The 25,556-nt window shown below is 33.5% G+C and overlaps 2 protein-coding genes across 2 annotated transcripts in view; one reads left to right on the top strand and one right to left on the bottom strand.

Moving 5' to 3' along the window:
• Positions 1-3,315: 3,315 nt before the first annotated feature.
• On the bottom strand, positions 3,316-9,628 carry LOC128556559 (uncharacterized). The gene is made up of 9 exons (XM_053542085.1): positions 9,615-9,628; positions 7,793-7,869; positions 7,145-7,332; positions 6,687-6,777; positions 5,897-5,930; positions 5,224-5,356; positions 4,408-4,471; positions 3,691-3,803; positions 3,316-3,405 (listed from the first exon to the last, which is right to left on the bottom strand). Exons 1-9 carry the CDS (start codon positions 9,626-9,628, stop codon positions 3,316-3,318), a joined length of 804 nt encoding a protein of 267 aa, XP_053398060.1.
• Positions 9,629-9,745: 117 nt separating this feature from the next.
• Positions 9,746-25,556, top strand: part of LOC128557569 (uncharacterized) — a 53,451-nt gene continuing 37,640 nt past the window's right edge. Inside the window, exons 1-3 of the mRNA XM_053545040.1 lie at positions 9,746-9,872; positions 20,494-20,574; positions 23,863-23,918. Of these exons, the coding sequence (XP_053401015.1) occupies positions 9,820-9,872; positions 20,494-20,574; positions 23,863-23,918 (190 nt within the window). The 5' untranslated portion in view covers positions 9,746-9,819. The remainder of the gene's footprint in view (positions 9,873-20,493; positions 20,575-23,862; positions 23,919-25,556) is intronic.

The following is a 25,556-nucleotide window of genomic DNA, read 5'->3' as shown; positions in this document are numbered from 1 at the left end:
CTATAACTCTTCTTTAAAATGTTTAAATACAATGGTAATGGTAATGCATTACCATGACTTGCTAATGGTAATACATTATCTTCGAAATTGCTGTAATGGTAATGGTCATGGTAATGGGGTAGATCTCAATGTAACGGTAATGCATTACGTTACAAAGTAATTGACCCCATCCCTGGAAACAATTAAGGAGGGAATTATAAATATACTTACGTTGATAGAAAGTAGGTATTAGCGATTTTCTCAAGATCGGAATCAGACATTTGCTCAAGCGTCCTTATCAAATTATGGAAACATCTGCCTAATTCAGGAGAGCCTGCAGAAATGGATGGCATTGAACAATGACCATTTGTTATATTCATTAATTTTCTTTTATGTAGGACCTAATACATTTAATCTAAAAAATGAATAAGTAATAAATGAAATTACATGTAAATTTTTTCTTTATACATGTAGAACTATAATCATCAAACAGAAAGGAAACAGATTAACTCTTTCTTTTTCTGTCTATGATGATCACATCTTATCTTGAATTGGTACCATGGATACGAGCACTTATGCTCAACTAGGCCCCAGTGGGCAGTGAATTAAGCATAGTATTTTAAATTATACTTTTATATTATACCATATACAAGTATGGGTACGAGTATTGTGTGGTACTAACTATTCAGTTTAATTTTTGTTACTTACTAAATTATAGATGCAGGAAGTTAAATTTTGAAATTCCTTTTAAAACAATCCCTTATGCATTTAGATGAAGCATTTCAATGTATACCTTTCTCTGGTTGTTGTCGGATGCATGTCATATTTCCAGCTATATAATTCCTTGCATCATGAATCTCGCTTTGTGTTTGATGGGCATCTCGCTTTTTCATCTGAAATGAATTATATTATGCAAATAGCAAATTGGTAATCCACTTATATTTAGTTTAATTAACTTGTATGTATTATGGTATTAAACAAATAATACAAGCATGGCATTGTAGACAGGAAATAATACCCGTAGATAAATGTATACCTTTTTTGTGTGATGGATACTTCCAGCATGTATACTTTTTGGCTTTTCAGATTTCGAGGAAAATTCTTTTTTCTTTAAAAACACCAGTTTGTCTTTGGAGGTAGCACCTATCTGTGGAAAACCTGTTGTAAAAAAACACAACCGAAACAATTATGATAAATATTAGTTATCTAATCTCTCTTCAGCATATTAAGCAAGGTTTTACATAATCAGAAAAAAATCATTTCAAGACCTTGCACTGTAACAGTTATAAAACCCTTTTAATAAATTTCTTTCTCCGTATCTCATTTTAGAGCATACCCTTTTAAAGGCTTTATACGTACAATAATGCGTTGGAGGCTTTATATTAATCAAAACAATGCGATACATACCATCACATTGAGTTAAATTACATAACTTTGTGTCTTTTTTATGTTTCATTTAGATTTCCAATTAGCGACTTCCGTCTAAGAAAAAAGAATAAATTTGCAAAGGATCCTTTATCAGACAATTAATGTACATGTAGTAAAACTATTTGAATGGTCGTCTTCTTTTCTTCAGAAAGAAATGAAAATAAACATTTTACTCAAACTTACCGATCAATCATTTTTGATAAGTGTAACTGTACACGTTATTGAAGGCAAGATTTACACAAGTTGATATGCATCGGTAAGTCAAGATTTGTTTAAAGAGTATTCTAACACGACCAGCAATGACGTCATCTGATACAGGTGCGTAGCACGGTCGTAAAAAGTAGTTACCATTTTTTTTCTAACATTGTTGATACTAAAATGTTGTGTTAGAATCAAAATAATAAGTTCCCAAGTGTGACTGATCGTAGAATAACCCGAGTTTTTCATTCTTATGCGAAACAATATATCACTCAGGCGTACGGCCTTCGTGACATATTCTTACGCATAAGAACTCAAAACTCGGGTTATTCTACGATAAACCACGTTTGGGAACTTATTATTTCTTAAGTGAACAATAAAGTTGATGTTAGAATTATTGTAGAAACGATATTGTTCAAATTGTATTAGCATGGTATTTAACAAAAAAATGATTAATCATTCTTATGAATTTGAAAATTTAACATACGTACATTCTATATTGGATAGATATATAAGATTACAAAAACGTGCTAAAATTGCTACGGCATGTCATAGTGTACGTTTTGTTTTTAATTTTATGGAAATTATAAAGTAATAAAAGCATGAGGTCAAGTTCGTGATATGACGGGATTTTTTTACGATTTCATATATAGTCATATAACGTTCATATATTATATAAATTAGCAGAATGTCAATACTCTCTTTATGAGTTGGTTCACATTGATATCGAATGAATTTTTAGAAAATCTATCGTAATTGTTTAAGATTTTATATGGATTGATGGAACAGGCATTTGCTTTGTAGCGAAAATAAGCAAAATATCAAGCCAATTCTAGGCAATAACATTATCGTTATTTTCGGAATAAATAATCTTCATTTATTGTAATAAATTTATGAGAAAGAGTCACAATGAGTAATGAACCCAATCAACGGGAAATAGACATACCTAATATAACATACAAACTAAAATTAAATAGTCTTAATGTTTTAAAAACCTAAAAGCTATATGAAAGGTTCATGACATTATATTTTCTTTTCATAACAATTAGTTCTACATTTTAGATCAAATAGACTACATTTGGCTGATTCAGTAACAATTTACATACTCTTGTTACAACATTTCTTCACATGCATTTTGATTAAGAAAAAATATATTGATAAATCTGGATTTAGGCAGGCCGACTTTGAAAGGTCATAATTATTTCTCAATGATAAATTACCCGATAAACTGTCTTAGCTGAGCCTTCAATAACATTACAAATGATCGATCTAACATTGAAACGCATATACAGCCCGAAGTATTTGCAATAAAGAGCAATAACTAGCAAAAATGATTAGGACCTTGAACAAACAAAAGGACAATGTCCTATGCTTTGTTCCTTATCAGACACTTTAATCGAGAAGTTTGAATACAAACCCATATCGATGCAACTTGATACAGCACGGACGGGTCTCATGCCGTGAAAAGGATCAAAACAGGAAAAAAATAAGATAATTATCTTGAAATTTAAAAAACAGGTTGTTGAGCGTTGCAGCAGAAAAATAAGCCTCAAGATTAATAACATGATTGTCATTTCTTAAAGCAGTTTTAAATGTCTTAACACTACGTGTGATATTTTTAAAACGAAGTACGCTAACATATGCTTTTGAAAGCTAAAATAACAACGACGTGGGAATAATAAAGAATGACTAAGACTTAGATAAGAAATCTTATCCTTCCTTTGTAGAAAAGCCAATGCATAGTTCCTCTTCGATCATTACACTATAGATGGTATTCAAGTCTTCATGAAAATTTAGCAACTGAAAGACAGTTATTTGTATGCCTAATTATTTGATAGTCTTTGTTGGATTTTTGCCACTCAATTTTCATACTTCAGTCTATATTTTGAAAAATGAAAAATGTGTTTGCCTCGAAGAGTTTATAGTTTCATAGATTTGACAACATATTCAATGAAACAGCTATATAAAATGCAAATGAAAGCATGATCTATCTTTAATTACAGTATCAATAACGTGTTAGATTTCAGTTAGACTATAAACTACCATTGTGTTATGGTTGATGTGCACTATTTTCACAAATTGTACCTTTATAAAAGTTCCATTTCCATTTACTGACTGAATCTTTGTAGAATTTCTAGTTTTAATGTACTCACACCCTTTTGAAGTTTTGCGAACTACGTAAGAAGCATTGTGTTGACCTGAAAGAATATGTCATTAGTTTCAATTATCATCTTAACACTATTCAATTGTCTGGCTGAAAGGCAGGCTAGTGGAAACTTTGGACTTCCACAATTTCGAGAGATTTATTGTTGGTTTCAACTTTATAATTTTTTCTACTGTTTGGTGATCCGATGCCTGTCAGAAAGTAAATACAATCTATACTGAGTTTTAGAATTACAGTAAATTGTCCAATAAATTTACACGAATTTCACAAATGACAAAATTGCGGTTTTCTCATCGGATAGATTATCTAGCATTTTTTTGCAGAAAATGTGAAATGTAACTAAAGTCAAGACAGCTGTTTTTTTTTTTTTTTTTTTTTTCTTCTTCACAAAAATAAATACTCGGGGTTTTCTACGACAACCGACGATAATTGACCTAAGTACATGAGATAGTAAAGTCACACACTATGACGTAATGCATACAAAATTTAGGGAAATGCCCGCTTCAATCAAAACTGTTCTTACTTTTCCAAGCCAAATTAAACAAAGCAGATCAAAGTATTATCATAATAAATAATAATAATCCTACTGTATCCGATGTAATAAGAATGAAAAGTGAAATACATAATTAGCTACAAACCTTCTCTTCCAAATTCATCTGTTTTGTATCCCCAGCTATCGTGTTGATATATTTCGTGTTCCACCTAAAATATAGTAAATACTAAAATAAATATTGAATATTACATCTTTTACAATGTAAGATTTATTTTATGTGTACGAATTTCCTGAAATATAGTCTATATTTCGATGAGAAGTATATAACCTCAATTGCCATCGGATTACGAAAGTTATTCGATGCTGCAACTACTTGTTTTTGCTGTGTCAAACATGACGCAAGAAATGACATCATGATGGCCTCTCAACGTTTGTGCGTCTAAACGTTTGCCGTTTCAAACGATTTAATGGTTTTTGTTTAGAATTATATAATTGGCATATATATCATTAGAAACAAATATATTTATATGATAATGCCATCAAAGCAGTTACTGTACATTGATCAGACTCACGTAGGTTTTACCAGAACAAATCACTCTCAGCGAACGCGCCTCGCAGGATCAAAGCCAAGTTATTTCCTTTGAGTCGAATGCAAATTGCAGATAATATGATATTTATGGCATTAGTTCAAATTGCAACTATTTTATATAGGTATTACTCTGCGAAAAACTTGATAATAGCGAATAGGTTTTGAAAATATTTATAATAGAAGGATAAATTGCAATTATTATGCCTTGTCATAGTTCTCATTAAATGAAGAAAACTTAATTAACTTAGCATATATGTTATCAGCGTCGAGATCAGAGCTAATGACAATGAAAATTATTGACAATATAAAACATTTTAAGAACCGACGTTATGTACACAGACTTGCAAGACAGACTTCTTTCTGATAATTTACCTCATGACGATGATGAAGTTTGGCAGAGAGCATGCCAGCAAACCCTTTCTTAAGCATGAGAATTTCCCTGTCCTCGTCTGCAGGATGATATACTTTTCCAATTTCTCCTCTGTTATTTATTTCAAACGAAAACCTGAAATATGAGTATAATTCTGTCCGTACTACCGCAACATGACTTCTGACAGAATACATAACTAACTACGGTTTTGTAATACCTGCTACATATTTTATTTGTTAAAACAATCATAAAACTTCATCTAGACATTGGATTTGACAGGATTTATGACATAACATTTCATTGTAATTTTGATGAACATTTATTTTTATGAGCTATGCGAAACAGTAATCATATAATGCGTTATAAAAAGTACATGTATTACTGAAACCGTTTGTCATTATAAGCCTGACTGCTTAATGGTAATACACATTAGTATAATATAAGGAAGTTACTGAAAATATAAATTCAAAACATCTATCGTATTCTCATCAACACAATATTATTTATTTGAACATAGAATATTAGATATATTGTTTCCATGTACTACAAATCAACATAATTATATAAGAATATGATTCAAAATTAGAAAACGCAAGAAAGCAAAATAATAATAGCAAGACTATGTTTGATCAAAAATCAAATATCTATGCCTGCAGATAAACAAATCTTATTTACCATTTCGAAAAATCATGATGATGATTTACTGCCTCTGTAAAAATAAAACAGATTTATAATAAATATTCTATTCGAGGAAAAATTGAGCTTGTTTGTTTACAGTACGTTTTGTAATATCATTTAGTAATTGATTGCTTTACACAAACTCTAAATATGTTAATTTGCTGATAATGTGCGTTTTTAAATTTTTTTTATTGATACTGCAAGTATATTTAATGAGATAAATTGAAAAGTGAAAATAAGATTAACAGATGTATATTTCCATTTTTTTGCACAATTTTTAAATATGGCTAAACATGTCTCATAGTCATAAGCATTTGCTTGTTTGTGTTGGGTTAAGCGCCTTTTGCAATATGATTTCAGACATTTAACAGCAGGCTGTTAACTTAACTAGCTTCTTCTCCACAGGCAACTGCAAACGTTTTTACATGATTCAGAGGTGAAGGACGAAATAGCCCTTGACATAATGATCACTATCATTTCGTGATGGAGAACATATGCCTCGCCCGGGGATCGAACTCTCGACCCCTCGGTTCATAGATCTGCGCTCTCCCTAAATGCTTATATAAAGTAACCTAATAAAAACACCGTACAGGTTTGACATGGAAAACCTTGCACTAAAGACATACATGTCAATACTTTGCTAAAATAAATATAAAGACCTCTGTTAGGAACGCATTAAACTCCAAGGAAATCAGGCCAGTTTCAAATGAACTGAGGTATAAAAAATAAATAATATATCAGAAACTAGTACTAAAATCGTTACTTGGGTAGATTTTGTGTATCTTACCTGGATGACCTTCAGGGGTGAATGTCAAACCATACACAATTAATAACAACTCTTGGTTGTTTTCACCTTCTGCTATGTTCACAAAACCTATCTGTAATTACATTTTAAGATAGTGTTTTACCATACATACAATTACATGAAGTATTTAACAAAGTACCGGAAATGGTACCTCGGAGTTACGTTGTGGGAATTCATGAAATAGCAATCATGATACAAAGGTCGTATTATATATTGCCTTTGTGATTTTATACAGCGGAATAAGTTAAAACTTAATCAATTATATTGCCTACAGTGTATTTGTATACAAATGATAGAAAGTGCTGTGTTGACTAGGACATAGAAGAAATCGTCAGCCAGCTAGGTATTTTTGACGAACTAAAAGACTATCAACATTTATATTTGTATTGGAAGTTGAAGTTTATCTTATGGGTTCAAGTACATGGACAATAGCCACTCACCTGTCCCTTCGCGAGAAAAGCCTGTACGCCTTTAAGCTCAATGTCCGAGTTGAGATTGTATAGGTATTCCAATCCTGGCGTATAGTTCACAAAGGATGACAACACTATTGGAAAAACTGTGTAGACAAACATATACAGCAAATAGCTGCATCTTTTGTCTAGCAAAGTCATTCTGAATTTCTTACAGTCTGCAAAAACATTATAATGACATTTCTTACTATAAAGGTAAAACAAAATACGTATTGAATGCTTCTTGAACAATCACAATGCGTGTGAATCATTGCACAATTTTATGAGTAATATTTATATTGTTTATCGCTGTATTTGTATTGAATATTTTTATATGATTGATAACTGTATTCTTGAATTATCCAATACCTTAATAACTGTAGTATTTATGATTTATTATTCTATAACATTGTGGTATGTCGCTCATTTTAACATTTATTAGTGAATTGTTTATCCTTACAAATAATATTTATCCCATAAGGCGTTTTATATTTTGTTCCATATACATTTATATACTTTTTTGTTGCATAAAGACATATGTGCTATGTCATATTAATATTCAGAATTCATCCTGTAAAACTAAATTGTATCTTTAAAATTGTTCGTTCAGTGATTTGCATCATGGTATAGTGCGCTTACTTGTAACGAGGCATAAATCCTTCATGTCTGAGGCTAAATTCACGATAACCATGTCTATAATATAGCCTAGCACAAGTCTAAAAACGTAACGTAGTGCTTGTATATGCTAAATACACATAAATCTCCCTACCCCCTCCATTTATTACCGGGTCTGACTTCAAGGATTACACTAGGCATCTGACCGTGGTCTCAAACTATAGCCGATACACATCTTTTGTACCTACAAGTCTCTGTTGAGTATATGACATATCGTTACCTCAGCGCAACAAAGTCGTATATTATTATTAATCTATAATAAAAAACGACTTTGTTGCGTTGAGGAGACGATATACCCTGACAATATGGGTTCGAACTAGGTCGAACACCTTCCAGGTATGGTCAAATAAGTTCAAATATAAAATCCAGGCAACCTTTGTACCTAACCTCCAGAAAATCCCTGCGTATCCAGTCTGGGGGGACCTACAAGTCCATTTGAAGCGTATATTCAGGACATAGAGGCTCAATCAATGTCTAAAGTCTTCTCAACAAGGATGAAACTGTAATTTTAGACAGAAGTTTTGTAATCGTTCTTTGTTCCATGTAAAAACGACAACTTCAGGTCTGATTTACGCACCTGTATAGAACATAAATGTTTCCTACACATATTTTTCATTAACCTTCTATTGTAGACTGACGAGGAATATGAAGGAAAATACATTCTAAGTAAATGTCAGTGGTAGTCTGCTACCTAAAAAGACGTACTTTCGATTTCGACATGACGTGCAAAACGTCATAATTCATGCAAAATACAGTGAATTAAACACCCATTTTACGTAGAAAAGCTCGAACAACGGATGAAATAGGACCTAATTTCCACGGACTTATTACTCAAGAATCGCCGTTCCGATTTAACTTGTTTGACTTAATGGCAATTTAGCTACTTTTATATTAGTCCTTTTATCCATGCGACTAAAACGGCATATCACTAGGATCTTTCATTACACGATACTTAATATTATTTTAGGACATATGATTCAAATTACTGAATAAATATGTTAAACATAACAGAAATAGAACATTAAAATTCAAAACACAACTAGAGCGATAAACAAAATTATTATAACTCATTGTTACGTTTGACACTCCATATAAAAATTCACTGGGCAATTTTGTTATCAAAATGTCACATTTCGCAACTATTTCACAATGATTATAAATCTAAATTGTGTACATTTTATTTATTTCTTTTCTTAAAAAAGATTTTCCTCTTTAACATTACATACTTGATGAATTAGAGAGAAATTAATAAATATGTTTTATAAGTCTTTATTTAGATTTGATTTCAAAATATGCATTTTTTTACACCAAGAAGCGTCGTATAAAGATGAAATGCGACTAATTTGAACGTCAATAAGAAAGTACAAGCGAAGAATCTCTGAAAAAAGTGTTACATCTATATGCATTTAAAAATGTATATTTGAATATATTTCATTTCTTTTGTTCAACAAAAAATCAATTGTGAAAGTTTATTAGAAAATCTGCTTGCTGATTCATTTACTAGTGCAAATAAAAATTTACGCCTACATGTGCTACATATAGTAAGTTCCCAAAAGCAACATTTCACATAAAAATGAATTTTTTAAATATTTTGTTTTTTTATAAAATGAAGGTAAACGTATCATGTTTAATCGTTTTAAACATGATAAATAATGTGTTCTTTTTTCACATATATTTGTTGTCTTATATTTGCAGATACGTTTACAAATTTATCAAATACTACAAATATTCCTAAAAATGATTAAAACGCATAATAAATTTCTATGATATTAAATTATATACGTACCTGCCTGTCGTCATTTCGCACTGCATTTAAAATGATATTTTTATCATTAATCGATTAGCTAATTGTAGCTTTTGTCCTTTAATCAATAACCATTGCCAAAATGTGCAAGGTTTTCAATATTGAATTTAAAACGATGGCCTACGTGCGGACCAAAGTGCATAAACAACCTGTAACGGATAACATAATAATGTGAGTGCCAGTGAAAATGGATGGAAATCTACTGATACTTTTTCTGTTATTAATATTTTTTCCTGTCAGGTAAGAAATGACATTTTCCTAACCATCTAGTTATATCATGCAGTGACGGTATCATCCTGTTTATTTTAAGTTGTTTTATTAGAAATCGTCATCTTGTAAAATTCAAAACGCTGGTACCAGTCTCAAAGTGATAAAATCTGGAAAGTAGATCCCTCGGAAGCACCGAAAACAATGCAAACAGTGAAAGTTGCAGACTCGGTTTGATTGAGTCTGTTCATGAGCAGTAATGGAAAATGCAACACTGCCCACGCCCCCTAGCACCGGCTTAAGCAGTATTCAATCTTCAAATCTAAATGAGTTGAAATCAATGATCCCGAAGAACCAGAAAATATAACAACACTGAGATGAAGTCGGGGCGACTTTTTACGGCCGCCACACAGCACTTAACACCCGCTGTTGTGAAGTAAATAAGCCATGAGTAAACAAGAAAAGTACTGATGCAAGTAATCATTAAATACCGCCTTTTCTTGACTTTCATTATCTACATCTACATGATACTTCCAACAATCATTAACGATTATGACTGGAAGGCGCTTGTCTGGGCAGTGTTAAAAATGAGAAAACTCATTAGGTGCAAAGAATAAAAATTACTACGGGTGCTAAGTTAAAAACATAGTGAAGGAAGTTACTGCAGATGTACAGTAGCCAGCCGCTCAGCAAATATGCTGAGGCTGGGGCTGGACTGTACATATTGAGGAAGGCCATTCCATAGTCTGATTGTACGGGGGAAGAATGAGTTCATGTGGTACTGAGTACGGGACTGTGGAATTAGGTAGTTCAGGTTTCTGGTCGGAGTTAGATGGTTATGGTCGACGCATACATGATTCGTTCTGATTTTGTAAACATAGATGAGAGAAGATTGTATGCGCCGTTGTTCTAAAGTTTGCCAGTTTAGGGTGTTAATCATCTGGGTTACACTGCTTGTATAATTATAGTCGTTAAAGATAAACCGTGCAGCTGATCTTTGCACCTTTTCGACTTTGTGTGAGAGGGACTTTTGCCAGGGGTGCACGATGGATGAGCAATACTCGAGTTGTGGACGGACATAGGTGTTATAGGCTTTCTCTTTGACCTTTTTGTTTGTTGTCTGAACATTTCTTTTGATGAATTTAAGAGAGTTGTTTGCTTTAGAGGAAATAGTATTAATATGTTCAGACCAGTTTAAGTCTTTAGTTAGTGTAACAGCTAAGTATTTAGCGGTATCGGTAGATTTCAGTTCCTTGTCATGCAGGGTGTAAGGAAACATGACAAGGTTTCGTTTGCGAGTAATTCTCAGCACCTCACACTTGTCTGGATTAAATTCCATTGACCAGTCCCGTTCCCACTTTTCAAGGGCGTACAAATCTTTTTGTAGTGTTTGGGCATCAGATAAAATATATATTTATCATACTCCAGTAAAGCATCATTGAATAGCGGAGACTGTAATGTAGACACTAAGAATACAAATTTCAAGTCGCCATAATTTATTTATACATATGTGTCCTTTCTTGCATCAAAGTTTACAATCTGAGAATAAAATGACATGATAGTTTTCTGAAAAAAGAAAGAGTTTCTTTTAGCTGAAACAATATCCTGGGGTAAAATATTTGGGATAAATTTAGACAACTCTGCTAAACCTTTATTGTAGACATGGATGACCAGGCAACTTTCTTCTTTTACACACTAAGCACTTTTTACCTCTAAGCATGGAAAAAACATGTATAATAATGAAATTTCATGTGGGGGCTCCTTGGCCGAGTGGTTAGGGTAGCTGACCACACAATAGTGTGTGGTAGCCATCCAGCTGGCTTATGGAATGTTAGTAGTTCTACACAGGTGCCTGCTCTTGATGAAATGATGCATGGAGGGGTACTTTGGGTCTTCCTCCACCATCTAAGCTGGAAAGTCGCCATGTAGCCTATAATAGTGTTGGCGCGATGATAAACCCAAATAAAAAATCTGCAGTGAAATTTGTTAACAAACAGGCGTTTTTAAATAGTATTACACTGATGAAAATATTGACAAAAAGAAAAAGGTTCGTGTACATATATTTATGCATCAAAGTATGCGAAAAATATCTAGAAATATGAGAAAAATCAAACAAAACTAGTTGAGGACTGTTAAATACATAAACGTGTTATCCTGTATTGCAGGAAACCAAGATATTGCATTGAAATACCATAGTAAGGATTAAAAATGACAAGCGAGGTTGAGTAAACACTTCACTGTCTATATACCGACAACTATGGGTCATGTGTTCGACAAATATTCTAATCATGGGAAACATTTCTGTTTAGTGATAAAAGATCCTGCAATTTAAAGTTATGGGGCAGAAATAAACTTTCACTTGACCTTAAACAGTGACCTCGACCTTAAATCATGTGTTGACACAATGTCTCACCATGGCGTTCGTGTGTACCACTAAGATAAGCCGTCAATGCGTATAAATATATGGAGAAAAAAATGATTTTACTTGACCTTCACTCATGACTGACTTTGACCTATAAACATATGTCATGTACGTACATTATCTACGTATTGCCCTCTATAAACATACCAAGGTTTATGAATCTAGCTTAAATACTTTTCGAGTAATTGCAGGATCCAGATTAGAGCACGGACGGGCGGACGGCATTTCTATTGTCCACTCTGGTGTTCAACCGGTAGATGACTTATAACATTAAAATACTAATAATTTACATTGTGAGATTGTATCTTGCGGATTTCACGTACAGTACAGCAAACTATTTTAGATTTGAACAGTTCGCTGAAACATTCTTTTAATATATATATTTTATATCCTTGCGTTTCAATTTACTTTCACAGTTGGAATATATAGTTTATCTGGTCCCTATCACAGGTTAATATGATACTGCAGATTTCTGAAACATGGTAACAGATAATAGATACTATGTGTTTTGCAATGGCTACTTCTTTAACATACTCGCTCTCTCTCGAAAATACGTACGCACGAAAATAATGACATCAATAAAATTACGTAAAAGGTTAAATCAGACTTTAGTGCAAGATTATCGTAGGTCCTCCGCTGCAAATTACAAAAATAATATATCCTAAATAGTTTGTTCTTGAATAAATCACTGGTTTTAGTTCAGATGCGAGTTAATTATATTACGAATGCGCATATAATCATAAGCATCTGAACGAAAAACAATGGGTTGATTCAAGACTAAAACACTGGTTGAGATATATCATTTCGATTCTTACACGTTATCGAAAATAATCATCTGAACACTTACCAAATATTTACATATTTACGGTTTTCTTCCCCTGTGCGCCGTTCTGACGTTCCGTTAGACGCTTTGACCTGCAAACAGTGCATGTTTTGCACAATAGCACATGGTTTCAGTCTTCTTTATTTAAAGGGAAATAAATCGGGTCATTTTACAACTCATCCCCCCCCCCCCCCCCCTACTGCCCCCCATGAATATGCTCTATATGTGAAATAAGACTATCCCTGTTTAATTCATACTTTACGCGTAGACATTAATTCAAACAGTTGTCTTTTTATCTGTGTTTAACTAGCGTCTTTTTACTGGGACTGATATAGATCGCGAGATTAAATTCGCACACCACTGTCATGAATCCGCGTTTTGTCGAGGTGGTAATTAGAAAATAGCTCACCTATATAAACTATCGGATAATTGGCAATATTATATTTCCATTAAACAATCAAAAAGATAAAGGTTTATCAACTTATTAATCCTCTTATTATAATGAACAAATATTACAGCTGGGAAGACGTGAATAGAGCATAAATATAAAACGAGGTCCTAAAGTCATGCTTCAAATAAGTATAACTGATCAACGGAAAGGACCAACAATACATTTTTATTATTGGAATGGGGTCTAATTTTGAGATAAGATGTATATAATTAATATTTTTTTTTTTAAATAACTAAAACAGTATCTTTGAAATTACGCAGTAAATGACCTTTAACTTCATGTTATTAGCTGAATTACATTTTTTTTTTTTGTTTTGTTTTGCTGCACAGTTTGTCCAATGATAATACTTATAAGGACACTTTTTTTTTCTTATTTATGTGAGATTTTTATTCCGTTAAATTAGATCTCATTGATCTTCCGAAATGGGTCTCTTTTAATACAATTTCATAATTTTGTCTATGAAATAGCAGATGCATTTTTTTGGTAAATCTAAGCCACCCTCATATATTCTTAAGCTGTGACACCGTATGCAGGTCAATTTTAGCAAGTCCTTTCTCTTTCTTCAACTGTTACGTAACGGAGCATCAATACGGAGTAACCTTAAAGTAAACACAGACACACTGAACAATCGGAAATATAAGACCAAACTCCAATAACGTTGACTATCAGTAATTATAGCCGTGATCAGTTTGAATGTAATTAACTTTCGTTTCAAGATGGTCATTCAGTGGTAGATTATGCCCGACAATTGTTTTGTAAATAACATTATCAAATTTTGACGAACGGCAAACTTCTTTCATATAATGAATACATGGTAAATATATGCTTTAAGTGTAAATCAAAAGTGAAAATAGCTATCACTGAAATATTTTTCGCATTTCATAAGTACTCGGCTTAGCCCAGATAAGTTATTTAGAAAATGAAAGTTAGTATTAGAAAATAGACCCTTAATCCTCACTGTTTGGGACTAAATACACTCGTATGTGGTGTCATTTCGAATGCAACTAATATTATACCGTCATCAGAATAGCATCATTGTCATTTTTTTTTCGCTTGTTTTTTTTTTTCTCTTTTTATTTGTCGTGTAAGTTGGTTCTTTATTACCGTTTTTAACTTTGAAAAACATGTTGTTAACCTAAAGATCAAGTTGTTTAACTATAGATCAAGCTAAAAAAAAATAGATCTAGGGCAATTTCTCTCGGGCCTTTTATTATTATAGAAAATAGCGTAAAAACTTTTTGATGACTGTTTCATATATTTCTGATATCATGAAAGACATACAAATATCTATATAATATATTTGAAAATTTCATCTGCATTTACACCTCTGTCTTTTCCTTACAATTTCATCTTTATTCTGATGTTTTGTTCATTAAATAGTACAATAGTATGTGATACTTAAAACACGTTTATAAGCTAGATAAATAATGGCTGACTTAAGTTTAAATATATGTGCGCACTCACTCACTGCTGGATGATTTTTATCTTTTGATCCTCAAAATGTGCATATATAACCTTACGACGGCCAGCATATATTTATGCGATCCTGCCAGGCATATATATGTTTTTGACAACACATAAAATGACGTCACTCGACCTTCAGCTATTTCCAGAAGTAAAGAAAATGAAAGTCGAAATGCTAAACGAAAGCCGTATTTTGATCCGTAGATAGTCAGGGGTCACGCGCAGGGGTCACCCCGTCTAAATGTATGCGTGTGGACTTTTTTTTTTTTTTTTTGCTATTGTGGAGTCAATTTTCAGCACTTTCTAACGAACTGAAATTACCTGGGCATTAGTACTGCATGTCAGCTTTTCATTTGAAAAATGATATTTGAGCTCGGAATAATCACAAATCCCACAGGGGTTCGTAACGGACCAAGGGTACATTGATATTTTTGGAACTTCATCAAATCACTCGAAAGGTCGTTTTTGATGTTGTCTGAGAGTGTCAGTATATGCCTCGGATGTACGATATAACCGTATTTGAGAGCTGCAGACCTAGACATTTCAGAAATATTTTCAAAATAAAGTTTGTATAATAGAAGTTGATTCTACGGAAGCGTGAAAGGGTCACCAGACGCTAATACGTTTAAATACGTTAAGGCTGCGGAAAGGATATTTATGCCATTCCTCTGCTTATCTGCCTTCTATCGAAAACTTGGTCAATTTACAATGAAATTGCTTTTCTACTAACTCATAAAAATCATAATTATTTGAAACAAACAGTGTTCTGCAATTTTAGAAGTGATCGAGTGCTTTTTAGAAAGCAACCTTCAATGACGCTTAACTTCAAATATGATATTCTGTGCGAACTAAACAAACTAATATACTTTTATATAATTATAGAAAAGTATATATAAATATTTCTAACACGACCTGTTTCGTTTTCCTATGAAACAATATAACGAAGACTGAATATGCGTGTTATTATTATGCAACACATTCACGGAAGTACGACATACTCATTTCATCATAAAGGCATGCTGAAAAAAAAAACAACAGTGAACATAGAAATAGTTGGCGGACGTCATTAATGATGTAGATAGTAATATTTAATATCATGTAAGAATAGACACAATGAATCGCAGTAGATAAATGGATTTTTTTTTTGTCGTTCAGATGCATATAAACTTCCTTCGCAAACATGTATAGCGTAACCATAAAGGACATAGTCTTAACTAAGTAGCTGATTTCTACCATTTCGTGTATTTAGTGTTCAGTCTTTAAACAGTTGGTCACTTTGCTTTAGTTTTTTATTGTTCGATGACAGGATAGGTTGGGAAGTCTGAACCTCCAACCTCTCTCTCACCCCCTCTTACAACGCCGACGGACTAGTTTGATTTTCATACCCTGCTCTTCTTAATCCTAACCTGAATGGTGTTTCCCTTGGTGCTCTGGATTCTGCAAAGTCACCTTTTACGGTACATTGGTTTTGATTTACATATCTTTGCAGGAGCATATTTTAATATTTTAAGTTTCACAATGTTTTTATGTGGCAAATCGTACGTGTGTAAAAAATTACCTGGTGGGAATTTACTTTATTAGTCCCCTACTGGTTGAAAACCAGTTTCGGGGGCTATAGGAATGCGCCTTTCCGTCATTCTGTCATTCCGTCCGTCCGCAATTTCTTGTCCGGTCCATAACTCTGTCATCCATGAAAGGATTTTAATATTGCTTGGCATAAATGTTTCCCATGATAAGACGACGTGTCATGTGCAAGACTGGACCCCTACCTCAAAGGTCAAGGTCACAATTGGAGGTCAAAGGTCAACAGGGCTTTTCTCCTGTCCGATCCATAACTCTCCCATCCATGAAGGGATTTTAATATAACTTGGCACAAATGTACCTCATAATAAGGCGATGTGTCATGCCCAACTTTCAGACCCCTAGCTCAAAGGTCAAGGTCACCCTTTGAGATCAAAGGTCAATAGGATTTTTTCCTGTCCGGTCTATAACATTGTCAGGCAGGATTTAAATATCAGTTGGCACAAATTTTTTCCTGGATGAGACAACATGTCATGCGCAAAACCCGGGCCCTAAGTCTAAGGTCAAGGTCACACTTAGAGGCCAAAGGTCAGATACAAAAATGACTTTGTCGGGAGCATTTCTTCTTCATGCATGGAGGGATTTTGATGAAACTTTGCACAAATGTTCACCACTATGAGACGGATTGTCGTGCGCAAGAACCAGATCTCTAGGTTTAAGGTCAAGGTCATACTTAGAGGTCAAAGGTTAAATTTAAGAATGACTTTGTCCAGAGCATTTCTTCTCCATGCATGGAGAGAATTTGATGTAACTTGACACAAATGTTCATTGCCATGAGGCACCCTTGTTTTAAGAATTACCTACCTTTGTTTTACTATAAATAGATTATATTGTTACTTTTTTATTACTGGCCGTAGGGAAAAATCGAGACCACTTATCTGTGGTACAACATGCACGTTACATTGAATTCTTAGATGTATTTTGACCTATCTGTACCTGGTAAAGAGTTTTGTGTGGACTTGTAATATTTTTTTTTTCTAATAGATTTTTTTAAATTTATTTTTTATTAATTTCCCTTTGTTGTTACTATAGATAACTTATATGATAACTTTTTCATAATTAGCCAAAATAAATACATATGAAAGCAACTATAGGTTTGTATGTATGCAAATTTTAATCCAAGTGTTTTGTTAATAATAACATATTGTATATATAGTACAATATTGTTTATACATCATTGACATATATCAATTCATTATGTTATACTGCAGTAGAAACAATACGGTGCCTTCCAGTAGGGGACTTTGTATTGCATGGCAATACTTCATTCACATGTTTTCCCTCTCATGTCATGCAGAAACATGGTAGGGCATGATAAGTTAGGATTGAAACTATATTATTAAGTTAAACTCTCTAGTGGTGTTTTAGCCTACCGTGTCCCTTCTTAAAGTATTTTTTTGCATTTATTTGTTCTTTTTGTACTATTTTGTGTTACCCTGTACATGTGCTCAGCCACTGTGTAGTATTTATACCAATATTCACATCTGTAGTGTTGTGGGGGCGGTTGCGTTCTTTTAACATTGTTTTTCCTGTTGTAGTTTTGTCCTTGATTCTTTTTTTTTCACCCAGAACACAGGTAAACATTGTCAGAATAATTTGTGTATCTGGTATATGGATAACGTTATACAAAAGCACAGATAGTGCTTGACTCCCTTTTCATTCTATCATTGCTATAATTATTGTTAAATTGCTGTTAATAATAGGATTTGCGTCATTTATGGACGATATATGTTGATTATAGTGTTAGCTGGAGCCCAGCACCACACATTATATTATATAAGGTAGTTAAAGGGAACCAGTCATTTGTTAAAGCAAGTACCCGTTTAGAAATACTATGTTTAAATTTGGACCAATCAGAAACAAGTTCTATAAATCACATCAATCAAAGCGCACTTCTTCAAAGGTATAAAAAGGTAGATAGATGACAGCGAGATCATTCTGTTTCCAGCAATCGAAAAAGACACATCGATTCAACTAATAATTTATCCCAGTACCTTGATAAGGAAGTTATTGCAACTACACTGTCAGGGCGGGATAAATTATTAAAAAGGAAGACGTTTGAAGTTCATAGACTAAAGTAGATTTGCAGAATTTCAACAAGCCTTCGAGCTATATGGCCAGCGCATAGGCGTTTTACGGTGAGTGTAGTGGAATGCTATAGACGATAGCAAATATAGGCTGAGGATCGGAAAGCTGAGGCAGGGACCCAGAGTTAGGTAATCTACTGAAATAGCAAGAGAGTTCCAGCTTATAGACGAGGTTCAGCGTTGTAGGCGAAGTACAGCCAAGGCATCGGGGTTATACCTATATCATGGTAAATGAATGCTACATGTGATAGCATATAGACGCTGAACATTCAGGAGTCGGGGCAAACATATAGAGTTGCAGATTTAATTGAGAGTACATAGGCTGAGCATCTTTGCGATAGGACTCGTATGTTTTAGATTCAAAGATATTGTCTGACGGGAAAAATGCCAGTCAAGTATAGTATCCCTAGCCTTTAGTAGTTTGAGCTGATTAGTTGAAGGTTTATAGATGAAACATTGGGTGATTTTTGCCTGATCCCTTAAATCATCTATTTCATAACTGAAATCATTTACGAATCATTGGTACACGAATCATTAAGGCAAGGTAGCCAGAGGAAATTTATGTATGAGATATTTGGTCTCACCAGCGATACGTTTTAACAAAGGACATTCTATATCGCTTGTCTAAGACATTGTCACCTTAGCGATTGGACCCACTTTTTTTTCAAGATACTAAAGGCGTAGGCACTTCCCAATGTCATATAACTCGTATCCGGACAGACGTGAAAGTTCGACAATTCGATGATTGGTGTATTTTCGTGTATTCATGATTTGGAGCGAAGACACGAATCATTGAGTCGAAATAACGAATCATGAAATACAAAATTGATAAACTTTCGTCGCATTTCTAGGAGATCTCAACTTTTGCAACATGCCTCTGGCTCCTTGCATGGGGTTTACTAGATAGACCTTAAAGCAGCATGCCTCAGATTTGGCTAAAAAATAATCTTTCTTTCAGATAGAAGTTTTGGTCATATTATGAACATTAGAATATGAATTTTTGTTTCTAAAATATTTTAAAAAGTTCCAAATCAAGAAAAAAAGATGACCGCGTCGGGAATCGAACCCCGGACCGCCGCGGCACAAAAAAAAAGACATTTTCCCGTCGTCGTAACCAATAGCGCTATAGCTGAAGTATTGAATAATGACTTCAAAATATAGATATTTATAATCGAGACAGTTTACCTGGAGAAAAAGCGTGACAAACGCTTTTCGATTTTCATCGTAAGAAGTAGTAAAAACAGCAAATTCTCATGTGTTTCCGTAGCATAAAGTTTGTCAGTAAATTAAGTTTTAAAGCCTTCTTAAGAAATATAGCATTTATTTCAAGATATCTAAAACAATTATTTTTTTGTTGCCGAACGATCTGGAGGCATGCCGCTTTAACTATTTATGAATGTTATTGAATGTATTCCATTGCCCCAAAGAACCCACAAAATTGCATCTAGTCGACAATATACGGCCGTCACACGACACATTGAATATAAATCAGTCTGTGATAAGTTCGTTTCGAGGTAAAGTACCCAACTTATTCCTTCACTTAACGCAGCAAAGTAAATTTAACTCTTATTGTAAATAAGGAGTTGTAAATCCAGAAACTGTATACGACGAATGAATGAAAATGCCCAAACACGTTCATTTATTTATCTCAGCTGTAACGTAAAAGCCATATGTGAATTGATAAAACATTTTTGTACGATCATCATAAACAAAAACTGTTATTATAAAAGGAAGTCTTGTTTCCTTTGACAGAATGATTAATATAAAGTAAATGTGTAGCTCACACTTCGTCCACAAACTCATTACTTGCACTTTTTTCTCTTCAGCCACGAGGATTGCTATGAATATTATGCAACGTCAGCAAAACGGTGCAGTGGCTTTTGGTGGTGGCGGCGTTGTAGAAACGTGTAAGTTTTACAAGTTTCACACAAATCATTCAATTTCTACGTGCACTTTATATAGGAAAGGATGACTGAAAATGTTATGTTTGCTTTGCTTCCGTTTTCAAATTTCAATAGTGTTCACTACTACAATTTATATGCGTGTTTAACTGATTACAATTTACGGTTCCGGGTAGCAAAAAGATGATCTTTTCGAACAAAGTCTTATAGTTATAAGGCGCACGTAAATGTAAAGATGTTGTACGTTGGCACGTCTTTTTTAAATGATTAAAGAAAGTTATATAAGAATAATAAGAAATAATCGCTCTCGATAAGTAACATCACAATATATAAGCAGCAATCCTGACGTCCGCTGAAAAAAATGAAAAAAAAAATCGCTGTAAATGGGTAGGCAGAATTTTCAATTTATTTCTATTAATTTGAAGCCAGTTCTTGCAATTCAACTTGGCAGTTTTATTAAGGAATTGACATAGCTTACACTTACAATTTTCCAATTTCTGGTATCTAATTATTGTTAGGTTTAAAGAAATTCCCTGACAATTTCTTCAGACTAAAGCAAGCGGACATAATTCCAAAGTTTTACGCAAATGTCTTTGATAATGATCAATCTGTGAACATTTTGATCATTTGGTTTAACTGATGTATTTTTTTCGGAGCATCTGTGTCAAATTTTTGGGTTCTAAGTTCTTTTTGAGAAAAGATATTAACTGTTAAAGATGTATGTTCAAAACAACATGACTGTTGAAAACAGCCGGTGGTATTTGCAATAGGCAGTCGTTGAACTCGGTTGTTGGCTATTTAGAATTCAGGCGTAAGCAAGTTTTTAATCAAAGTACTGAGAAGGTGATTTATGTTAGTACGTGTATGAAAAAAAAACTATTCCAAAAATGGCACAAGCGTTAAAAGCGCTTTGATAGTTAGAAACCAAATTCATATAAGATTCAATTCAGCTAACCATATCATCTGTATGATAATGCGATTTTGCAAATATGGTGATATAGACAGTTATCCATTTACCCTGAAAAGTTAAGAAAACGTTAAGTAAAGGCACGCATCTAATAGTTATTCGTGGTAAATTACTGCACTATTGGAATATATTCAAAGTATGTTGAACTAGTTTTTACTAGGCGTGAGTACTTGTAATTTTGTTTTGAAGTCCACGGCTGCCACAAAGGTGGTGATACAGTAGGCCAAATTTTCCGATCTGTAACAATGATGATGTCAGAGGTGGTATTCCGCATTGAACTGCATTGTACAGCGAATAGATACAAATTAGCTTTGAAACAGTCTATTCCTAATCAAATTCATATTATTCCCTACTGCGTCCCTTCTTATGTATGTTTTGTATCTTTTTGGCTTGGAGCTACGTCTCTATATTGTGTTCGATTATTTTGCCTCCCCAAATGAAGTCGTGTCTACTACAAGACAATATGCGATTAAATAGCTGATTTGCAAGTATTGCTAAGCATTAAAATTAAAGGTTTGGTCATTTGATTCACGTTATAAAGTTAATACAAGTTTCAAAGTCTGTTCAAAGCTGTCGAAAGCTTATATCAAGTAGCCAGTATATTGTATACAGTCAGTCAGTAGTGTTTGAAGGATTTCAATATATTGTACAACATCTAGTTAAAACACGATGACAAGGTCTTAGGAGAAAGAATTGGACAAGGAACTGAATATGTTTGAAACAGGGTAATATAGTTTTACAAGTATTTCATCCCTTTCAAATGATGACATATTACATCAACAACAAAAAAGAAGGTGTGAACGAGGATCGGTCTCTGGTAAGAGAACCACGGGTTATTACTATATATTTGTTATAACTGCATATGTGAATTTAAAACATACGACGAGATTATAGGTATCATTTGCTGCAAGATCGCTCAAGTGAAAAGTTAAAGCATGCTCTCTTACGATATAACAATATGTAGGATGGAAATGCATTACAGATATGATCCTCTTAACACATGGATGCATTGAATTGTAAATTAAATATTAATTGCATGACATTATAAATTAAATATTATTTATATTCAATGATATTCAAAGGATTGTCAACCAGAAGCAATCATTTACACTTGCAAAAGCCATGGTAAAAAGAATTTCTATGGTAGCCTAGAAGGACACCTTGGTTTTCCTCCATTGTGAAAAGCTGGAAATGTTACCGTATAAATTAAGTCGCTGTGACTGTAAATCCAAATAATTAAACAAAACTTTCTATAGTATCATTCACATTGTAAAGAAATGAAAATAACGCGAGCCCTTGATAAAAATTTAATAAGAATGCGAAGGAATACAGTCATATTTAACAAAGCCGCTTCAAATGAAACAGAGTCACTTTCATAATTTATTAGGTCTAGGTAAAATCTCTACATAAAGTAATAAGTTTAACATAGTAAGATACGCATATTGCCATCGGAGTTAATGGATAGTCCATAAAGGCCAACAGCCGGAAATTTCACACAGATGCTCCGAAAAGATACACCTGTTAATATACCAAATGATCAAAGTTTATACAGATTGTTCATTATTTTGGAAAGACATTGGCATAAAACATTGGAATTTTGTCAAAGAAGAAATTGCTAGGGAACATCTATGAATAAAACGATCGTTTTCATACCAAAAAAATGGAAATGTTCCTTAACAAAAATTATTATAAATACCAAAAACTGAAACTGTGCATTTCTTAACAAAACTGTCAAATTGAATTGCAAGGATTGGCTTCATATCAAACAGAGTTTGTTTTTTTTTTTTTTTTTTTTTGTTGTGTTTTTTGTCCAGCGGGCGTCAGGATAGTCAGGATAGTCGGTTATCCAGTGTGTTCTTAGTGTTTAAGGTTTATAAATTTAATTCAGACAAGTTATTTACATTTTCCGTTATGCTGAATTTGTAAGAGAATGGCAATTTTGATAAACTGCCGTTGCTGGAGAGTTGATATCGACTTAGACTTGTAATAATTCCTGAGTTTTTTTAGTAATGTAGTATTTTTGTTAAATCAATTTTGTATTTCACTACAGAATAAGCTTTACGTGCAAGATCATGCCTCAAGTAGTGTAAAAGACGTACTATTAACCACCAATGAATGCCAGAATATTTGCACCGTTTTTACAGAATGTTTCATTTACCTGATATTAATGCTATATTTTCAATCCCTTTTGCTGTCGCTTTCAAATTACGCGAAGGTTTTCTTTTCTTTTTAATTTGAAATTTTACGGAGGTAAAGGAATAAAAGAAATAAGCTGTATCCCTTCTTATATAATTGTTGAAACTAACACCCAAAACATATTTTTTCAGATATTCTAGGCGACAAAAATGTTGTGTAGGATACAGTGGATCATCGTGTTCTGAACGTATGTTTTGCTAGATTTTTTCTAAGCATCTTCTTTTTTTATCCATGTGTTGTAGTAGGCCTTAAATGACAGTAATACTAGATACGGCTTGCCTATCCATTCTCGCAGCCAGACAAATGTGGCGTGAGTCTGTCACGGGTATTTGCAATACATTTCTTGACAATATCAGAATAAGTGCAGTAACGTTTAAAATGCCACACCTTGATATTTTATATACACCTATAATTTATGCTATGATTGTAGGTCTTAATTTCAGTAATACAAAATGTAACTTGATTAGGTTACATTTAATGATAAGTAGTTGGTGTACTACTGCTACAGGACTTTTTGTGTAATTTGAGAAAATGTAGCAGGTAGTCATGATAAGCCTGATTATCAAGAAGGATGTAAATTCCCGTAAGATAAAATGGGTATCCAGGTTAAATGTTTGCTGTAAGTCCATTAATGGTCGAATCCAAACTTTTGGACGACTGGATTGCTTTCGCCCGTCCGTCCGTCATTTTGTGTGCGGTACATAGCTCTGTTCTTCGTCAAGAGATTATACAAGTACTTGGCATAAATGTTCCTCATACTTTGAAAACGTGTCCAACGCAGTATTTTGACCCTAACTTAAAGGTCATAAATGAAGGCCTGAGGTCAATAGTATTTTTTTTCCTGTCGTCCTATAACTCAGCCATCTTTCTGTCAAGAGATTAATATTACTTGACACAAATAGTCTGTATAATAATATAATGATGAATTACGCACAACCTTTTCATCCCTAGCTTAAAGGTCAAGGTCTGACACAAAGGAGGTCAATTGTTCACCTGGCAATTATAGCAGGGTCAGTTTATGTACGGTCTAGACATCTGACATCCTTTGAGGGATTACAGTGTGTAATGATATTGGTCAGTAGAGTTCTTTCCTGCCCGGTCTATTACTCTGTCATCTATTAAAGAATTTGATAATACTTGACATAGATGTTTACCATAATGAGACAGCATGTCATGTACAGTGCCAGGATACGAGTAATATGACCCAGGGAAGTGCCTACGCCTTTAGTATCTTGAACAATGAAATGTGTCCTGGGCCGAATCAATAAGGTGACTATGTTTCAGACTAGCTGACAAACGATATAGAATTTCATATATCTCACACATAAATTTTCTTCTTGCATAAATGATTCGTGTACCAGTGATTCGTAAATGATGTCAATTATTAGCTAGATAATTTAGGGACCAGGTAAATCACTAAATGTTTCAAACTAACAATCTTCAATTAATAATAATTAGCTCAAACTCCTATAGGTTTGAGAATCTATACTAGACATGTCTTTTTGTTGAAGTTCCCGTCAGACAATGTCTTTGAATCAACAACATAAGAGTCCTGTAGCATAGATACTCGGCCTCTGTCCTCTTAATTGAAGTTGCATATCTATATGATTGCCCTGACTCCTGGATGCCCAGCGCCTATATGTTATCACATGTAGCAACCCCATGCATTGCCTATACTTCGCCAATAACGCTGAACCGTCTATAAGCTGGAACACTCCTACTATTTCAGTAGATTACCAAACTCTGGGTCTGTGTTTCAGCTTTCCGATGCTCAGCCTTCTATTTACTACCCTTAAGGTAAACCTCCTATGCGCTGGTCTTATAG

The sequence above is a fragment of the Mercenaria mercenaria genome, chromosome 1 (genome assembly GCF_021730395.1).
Source record: "Mercenaria mercenaria strain notata chromosome 1, MADL_Memer_1, whole genome shotgun sequence".
In the NCBI taxonomy this organism is placed as follows: Eukaryota; Metazoa; Mollusca; class Bivalvia; order Venerida; family Veneridae; genus Mercenaria; species Mercenaria mercenaria.
Note: the sequence above shows the minus strand (reverse complement) of the source record. Positions and strands in the feature narration are given on the sequence as shown.

Bases quoted from the DNA above. Each gene is read 5' to 3' on its own strand.
- LOC128556559 (XM_053542085.1), bottom strand. The intron at 5,931-6,686 runs GTAAGATACACA...TTATTTTTACAG, and splicing joins CACCCCTGAAGGTCATCCAG to AGGCAGTAAATCATCATCAT. The intron at 4,472-5,223 runs GTAAATTATCAG...ACTATATTTTAG, and splicing joins AACTTCATCATCGTCATGAG to GTGGAACACGAAATATATCA.